Source organism: Propithecus coquereli, unplaced genomic scaffold, assembly GCF_000956105.1.
Source record: "Propithecus coquereli isolate 6110/MARCELLA unplaced genomic scaffold, Pcoq_1.0 Scaffold23, whole genome shotgun sequence".
Taxonomy (NCBI): domain Eukaryota; kingdom Metazoa; phylum Chordata; class Mammalia; order Primates; family Indriidae; genus Propithecus; species Propithecus coquereli.
This window is the reverse complement of record NW_012147841.1, coordinates 8,715,089-8,722,917: the sequence shown is the minus strand read 5'-3', so window position 1 is coordinate 8,722,917 and position 7,829 is coordinate 8,715,089. Positions and strand designations below refer to the sequence as shown.

Below are 7,829 nucleotides of genomic sequence, written 5' to 3'. Positions count from 1 at the left end.
TGGTGAGGCATACATCGGCTGTTGAATTTCCTGCCCTGAAGTTACATATGGGCTGCTTTTGCTCACATTTCATTGGCCATGCAAGTCATGTGACCACACCCAATTTCAGAAGTGGAGGGAAAGTGAATATATTTGAATATCTCTAATATCCACTGTTTGTGTGACCTCAGCTTGTAGCTTACTGTACTGTAGCTATTAGCTATATAACTTTCACTATAGCTGTGACAAAGCTGTTGTAACTAATAGATTTGCTTTAAACTCTGAAACAATTTTGAGAGTCAACGGTTAATTTCTATTAATTTCTGTTTTATTTCAATTGTTAATGAAGATCCTGGATTAGCCCAAAAGAAATCGTCAGATATTTGTCTTTATTTTGTTTAGGCTTTCAGAGGTTTGAATTATATTTATTATAGTAAGAAGACCTGACAAACATAAGCGCATGAGCTTTTATACACAGTTATAGTAATCTTATGACATGTCCCCCATATTGAGGTCTTGCAGGACCAAACAAGTAAATAAATCAATCTCTTTCATGTCTTGATATAAAATCTGCTGATGGGATGTTCTATCAACAGTGTCCACCATGGAGTTTGGTGAAGGTGGGGGAGGCGATTCTTTGAGGAATTTAAAGTTTGAGGAATTTAAAAGAGCAAGGTGAAAGAGTTAAAGTACTATTTGAAATTATTAATGGTTTTGAAAGATGAAAAAGTCTTCTACTAAAGATGAACTAGCTAATCAGGACCTGAACTTTCTCATTGCTGCAATGAGAGAGTACATACACTGCATAAGTTCACTGGATCCCCAAGATTGCTTCCAAAAATCTGAGTCAATAATTTTAGAAATTCTCATTTTTCATGCATTTTAATATGCTTTAAATGTAGTGCAAATGGCTTCTCTAAATTATACTTACTCTGAAAAATGGTAATTTTGAATGAAATGCAAAAATAGCACCTGATTAACTTAAAGCACATAAGTTGTGTCTAAACTAAAAATTAAAGTCAGCTTTCAGAGTCTGCCAACCAGCCTTCAACCTATTTCCATAAATCATTTACCATATTGACATGGAGAAAATCCTGAATCCAAAGTAAGTCTGTCTGCTATAGAGGAGACCTTCCAGGTGGGAGGAAGCAGGCATGGGTTCTGTGGATCCAAGATTTGAAAGGAGGTCACCATGACATTGAGTTTGATGTTGCACTGTGAGCCCTGCTTTGCATGCGGGGCTTAGGATAGTTTCTAAGTCAGCGGCAGAGAGGACCTCTTGATTTTTGTTGTCAAGTTACTCAAAGGGTTTTCTGGTTTTCAGATATTGTCAGGGGAAACTGACCCTTTAGTCTTTTGTTTAGTCAAGTGGCTTTCTTTGAATACTGAGGGTGCAAAGTAAATGAGTCATCAGACTAAGCAGAGCAAAATAACAAGTATACCTCCTATGTTCTGCTTTCTGCCTGTGATGTTTTGCAATTCAAGAACTTGATTTTTACCTGCAGGCATCTTCTCCAAATGCGCTTTGGCTTAAAATGCCTGATACCAGAGTGAGTGGCTTGAGCGCTCAACAACCACATAATCTGCGCCTTAGTTCTATGCCTTACAACTCAAGTATTTTTGAACATCTGAATATACACATATGTACATATATTAGACATATATATTTATGTATGTATGTATGTGTATATTTACATGTGTGTGTACTTTTTAAAATATACTTTTTTTTATCATAGCTAAGTTTTTACAATTTTGGTTGGTCCACCCCTCTGGTCATAATAGGATATCTTCATAAATCTCCCCATTTAAAAAAAAATTATCTAAAAAGGACTGAGAACTTACTGTATTGGTTGTCTATTGCAGTATAACAATTATCACAAATTTAACAGCTGAAAACAACACCCATTTATTAGTTCACAGTTCTGGGTCACAAGTCTGGCACAGTGTGGCTGGGTTTTTTCCTCATGGCTGAAATCAAGATGTTGTTTGGGCTGAGTTCTTGTCCAGAGACTGTGGGGGAAAACATCTGCTTCAAGGCCATTCAGGTTGTTCGCAAAATCTACTTCCTTGCAGTTGTAGGGCTGAGTTCCTCGGCAGCAGGCATCACTGTCAGCAGCTGGAGGCTGTTCTCAGGTCCTTTCCACATGGCCCCCTCCCTCTTCAAGCAGGCAAAGGTACACTGAATTTTTCCTGTATTTCAAATATCTCTGATTTCCTCTTCCGGGACCAGCCAGAGAAAATACTCTGCTTTGAAAGGGCTCATTTGGTTAAGTTAGGCCTACTCAGCTAATTTCCCTGTCTTTGGGTCCACTGATTAGTAGCCTTAATTATATCTGCAAAATCCTTTTTGCCATGTAAGTTAAAATCATGGGAGCCATCTTAGAATTCTGCCTAACACACTTACTTAGACCTTCACTGTTACATAGATTCAGTTTTTAGGTTGAATGCCATGTCAAATCATTTGGAACATTAAATGTGAATCACCATAATTATATTTAGGTTAGATTACTTTTATTGTGAATGTGACTAGATGTTTTGTGGTGCTGAAAAGTAAATTTGCTTTTTAAATAAGTCTATAAATCTATCAGATAATGGGACATTTAAAAAGACATGTTTTAAAGGGTTACTGTAAATATTCAGTATATTAGCTGGAATTCTTTGATTCTATCAGGTGACAGTGAATAGTGTATCTCCTCAATGTATGCTGTTAATCATGGTCTTGGTCATACACTAATGATACCAACTCATAGCCTTTCGAGCTGAAAGATATCAGAGATTATCTGCCCTCCTCCCCCTGCCTTTTTCATAAATGAGGAGCCAGAGACTCAGAGAGGGGCTATGACTCAAGGGTACCACAGAATCTGTGAGTAGTGGTAGAGGCTGGCCTAGGATACATGTTTTCTGATTCCCTATCTGGTAATAATAATAACAGTACCATTAACTGAAGATTTTTTATGTATTAGACAGTATTCTAAGCACTTTAAATGTATTATTTTCCTTAATGCCTATGAGGTGGGCATGATTATTATCACTGTCATTTCACAGTTTGAGAAAAGTGAGTCACAGAGGGAGTACGTAACGTGCTCAGTGTCACCCAGCATGTCAATGATGAAGTGGGGATTCAAAGAGAAGCAGTTTGACACCAGGGCTTGACCTCTTAACTGTGCTCTGTTCTTCCCACCGCCAAGCTGCTTCTAACAGGGCCTGCCGTGTGTAGTCACAGAGTCAGCATAGTGTAGTCTCCATAGGCAGCTGCACAAACAACCCATGCAGTTATATTCTGACAACAATTTAGTGAATAGCAGAAAATTTGGAGTCTGGAAACTATGTACAAATCCTAATTTTGTCACTTACTATGTGGTTTCAGGGAATTATGTAATCTGCAGAGGCCCTTAGATGCTATGTCTGTAAAACAGGGGTTTTAGAGTTGTTAAGAGGATACATGTAAAAGCATCTGTAAACAAAAGGATTATATGCTCATTGTATTGCTATTCTTTGACAAATGGTACTGGTTCTTATCACCCTTTAAAAGCAGATTTTCAAGTCACTTTAGCTATGATAGAGTCAGACCTTAAACAAAAAACAGTAGATCCTTGACATTGCAAATTCTATGTCCTGAGACCTTCAGGAATCTCATTTCCTTTGCAAGTCATATGCTTTCAGTACATATACTCATTCCACATGTTCAAACTTCACTGGAGTTGTGTGTCTCCCTTGATGGCAATTTTTCACAAGGGCATTGTTCACAGGAAGTGAACATTCGCCTACATGGAGAGACAGGGGCTTATCCCTTGGTCTGGTTCCCTTACACCAGCCTAGTACTTTCCATGATTCCAGTTCACATTTGGAGAAAATTTTATTACTTTTTGATGTAGTCATTTAAGGATCACTCTCAAATAAAATTATAAATATTAAATTCATGAATACCAAGGTTTACTCTGCATCCTTATTGTTTTATTTTTTTAACATTCTCCCTCTGTTTTACATATATGTGTATTTTTTTTTTTTTTTTGCTACACCATTTGAAAATAAATTTCAGACAATATAACATTTCAGGTTTAAATACTTTAGCATGTATCTCCTAATGAGAAGAAAATTCTTTATAATATATGCCATTATCTACCTTAAGAAAAATAACAATTTCCTAATCCCATCTAATATCCAATGCATATTCAAATTTTCCCTACTTGTTCTAAAATTACTTTTATCCTATTTTGCTTGTAGAGTTTCTTGTTTTGTTTTCCCAAACAAGATGTCAGACTACACTCATAGCATTTGATGGTTATATCACTTTGATATCTTTTAATCTAGAACAATTCCCTCACCTTGTTTGTTTGTTCTCATAATGTTAACTTTTTTTAAGAGATTAGGCTAACTCTCTTAAACAATATCTCATGTTCTGGGCTTGTCTGATTGGTGTGCGTGTGTGTGTGTGTGTGTGTGTGTGTGTGCAATTTATCTTATTACTCTATCCCCTGTATTTTTGAAAACTAGAAATTGTTTCCAAAGACCTGATTAAAACGAAATTGTATATTTTTGTGTAGAACAACTTGATAGGTGATACTGTGTATTTTATATCAGGCAGTACATATGATTGCCTGACTGTTGGCACTACTAAGTTTGGTCACTTGATTAAGATCGTGATAGCCAGGTCTCCCAATATTAAGTACTGTATTTTTTTCTTTAACAATTGGAACGAATTTGTGGAATGATTATTTGGCTCATAGGAATATTCTTTTCCCAACCTTTCATCTAATGGTGTTAGCCTCCATTGATGAGCCTTGATGAGCCTTGCTTAAATCATTTATTCCACTGGAGGATGCAAATTGTTGATTTTTAAATGTGATCATTCTTTTATCTTTACTAATATTTCTCTGTAAAAGATAGCTTTCCCTCATCAACAGGGTGGGGTATGCTTTATGTTTTCTTACAGTTCATATCAGTACAACATGTTTACTGTCAGTTTTCTAAAATATCAGCCTTAGATTATGGAACTGAGTTATATAGATCAGTCATAATTTATATTTTGTATAAACGCTTTAAAGCATTTTGGTGTACATTAAAGTTGGAAGTGGAGAATGGATGAAATTTAAAGCAGTGTTTCAAAATGGTGAGCAAATATAAGACGTTTGCTGAAAAGAGATTTCAAAAAGCCAACTGGCATATCAGCAAATATTTATAGATCTAAAAGGAACTTATTAATACCAGGCACTGGAAGAGCTTATCATATGGTTGTATCCCAGAAAGTTAATGATATGCACAGTCAATGTGGATAAATATTTAAGCATGAAAAGAAGTGCACATAGAAGAGCGCAAATAATTTGGACTATTACTCTGTTACCCCCGCTTTGGTAGCCTCTCAGTTCCACATTCCAACATTCAAGACCTTTGTAATTTGGGCTCAGTTTCTTGTCTAATCTACCTCCCCCACTTAATCCTTCACATGCTTTGGTCATTGCACCTCCCTTAAAAGCACATGGTCATTCTGTCTGCACCTTTGCCTGCTGTTTCCCCTGCCCAAGGCACCGTCCCAATCTGCCCATTTTTCAAGGCTTGCTCAAATCCCATGCTTTCTGTGAAGCTTCTTCCTCCCTGACCTCTCCAGATAGCACTTCCTACCTCTGTAGTACTTCACTCAGTTTCTTGTTTGGTCTTCTAATTGGCTTCTCTAAGTAAACCTCATCACCAATGTTGAAGATCCTTGAAGACTATCTGTCACCAAAAATTACAAAGCTCTTTTCACATGATACTACTGGGGTTTTATATTCCCCTTTGAGAATCTTTCTGAAAGTTACCAACAGATGTGACACTCTTGGCAAACAGAACTATCTCCTTTGTATAGATTTTTTTGCCTTCTAATATCTATCACCTTACAAAAACAGATTTTCTTATGAAAGTTAAATCTAGAATATGAGGATTACTCACCATCTGTTCTTTGTAAATAGTGTGAAGGCCTGGTTCTCTTACTATGAGAAAAAGAAAGGGAAAAATAAAGTAGGCAGAAATTAATCTGACATTTAAATATTACAATGAAAACAAAAAGATAGATATAAATTAACCTGGCATTGAAATATTACAAGAAAGCAAAGCTTATTTCATTTTTCTTAGGTTGAGTCTTTTTGTTTCTTATGTTAACAACTTGAACACTGTTTTAAATGGAAATAAAACAATGATGTTTCATGCTTCTTAAAGAATTTTTAGAAAATTTTCATCCCACTCAACAAGACATTCATTGTTGAAAATTGTTTTAAACACCTTTTCTTTGTCTCCTTAATAAGAGCACTTTGTATTTACGCAGTTCTTTACATCTGAGGATCTCAGAGCATTGGCTAATGTTTGTTGTTACTAGGTAGTGATGACAAACCGGTCACACCTTTTGTTTCTCTCTCTGCAGAAGCAGGAGGTAAAAAACTACGGAGCACTGTCCAGAGAAGTACAGAAACAGGCCTAGCAGTGGAGATGAGGAACTGGATGACTCGGCAGGCAAGCCGAGAGTCTACAGATGGCAGCATGAACAGCTATAGCTCAGAAGGAAAGTGAGTGAGGCCGCCTGTGATGTGTACCTCTTCTTCGCTTTGCCCGCCTCACTCTCTGTGCTTTCACAAAAGCTAACTCACACACTCTTAGTTTGCACTGGCTGATTTCCTGGGAAGAGCACTTTTTCACCTGCCGCTGAGCAATGTGGCATGTCCAGCTTTTTATATCAAGGGAAATAGTTTGGGGATAAAGCGTTTTACTTTAATGGCAATATGCTAAACTGTGATTCTCACAATACATGCAAATAAGATATTTTGCCCTAGCTTGAAATAATGTGTAAAAGCACAGAAATAATAAGCACACATGCCATACCATGTGAACGATGCTAGTTTTTAAAATCTTTGCCCTAAGAGTTATTACTAAAAAACAGGGAATGTTAATATTATACTTAGTTCCATGCTGTAACAAACAATTATAATTACTTAATATTATAGCCAAAAAGAAATACCACCAAAAGAGTTGGTGAGCCTTTTAGGATTTTTGTTTTTTGTTTCCAGAGACAGGGTCTCACTCTGTTGCCCAGGCTGGATTGCAGTAGCATGATCAAAGCTTACTGCAACCTGGAACTCCTGGGCTCAAACAATTCTCCCACTTCAGCCTCCTGAGTACCTAGGAATATAGGCGCATGCTACCACACCCAGCTAAATTTTTAATTTTTTTTTTAAGAGATCAGGTCTTACTATGCTGCCTAGGTCTTCTCAAACTCCTAGCCTCAAGCAGTCCTCCTGCCTCAGCCTTCCAAAATGCTGGGATTACAGGTGTGAGCCACTGCACCCAGCCTAGCCTTTTGTTTATGTAGTTATCATGCAGCTTCCCTTTGAATCAGCTGTCTCTGAGATATTTTTAAAGCTTTTGTAAAGACTATATAGCCCTGTCACCAACAAATTAACAATAATTAGCAAGTAAAGATCTATAAATGAGGCTGTAAAGGACAGTAATAGAGGAAAGTGGGGTTTACTGACCTCACTCTGTTGTCACCATGGAAGCATTAGATGTTTAGACAACATATGTGTAGCCAGTTCACAGATGTGAGGCCATAGGAGCTGTTGGCATAGTATAAATCATAAGCCGTAAGGATAATTTGTCTAGCACAATTACATAAATACAAAAGATATGTATGGTTTCCATACATTTATAAATAGGATCATATGGGATACTTATGGAAATAGACTAAAACGTTTGTATTAACTGAATATTTGAGAGTTGAGGTGGGAGGGGAGAAAGAGATTTGGTATTCACCAAGGAAGTCTAAAATGAGAGGGAGAATCAACTGAAAAACAAATGTGCACTGAGCACCGATCATTATAAAGCAC

The 7,829-nt window shown here is 36.9% G+C and overlaps 1 protein-coding gene across 1 annotated transcript in view; it reads left to right on the top strand.

The window, feature by feature from the left end:
* The window catches only part of LOC105811170 (regulating synaptic membrane exocytosis protein 2-like), a 28,378-nt gene that overhangs the window by 13,149 nt on the left and 7,400 nt on the right, over positions 1-7,829 (top strand). The window contains exon 2 of the mRNA XM_012645304.1: positions 6,374-6,515. Within this exon, the coding sequence (XP_012500758.1) occupies positions 6,374-6,515 (142 nt within the window). The remainder of the gene's footprint in view (positions 1-6,373; positions 6,516-7,829) is intronic.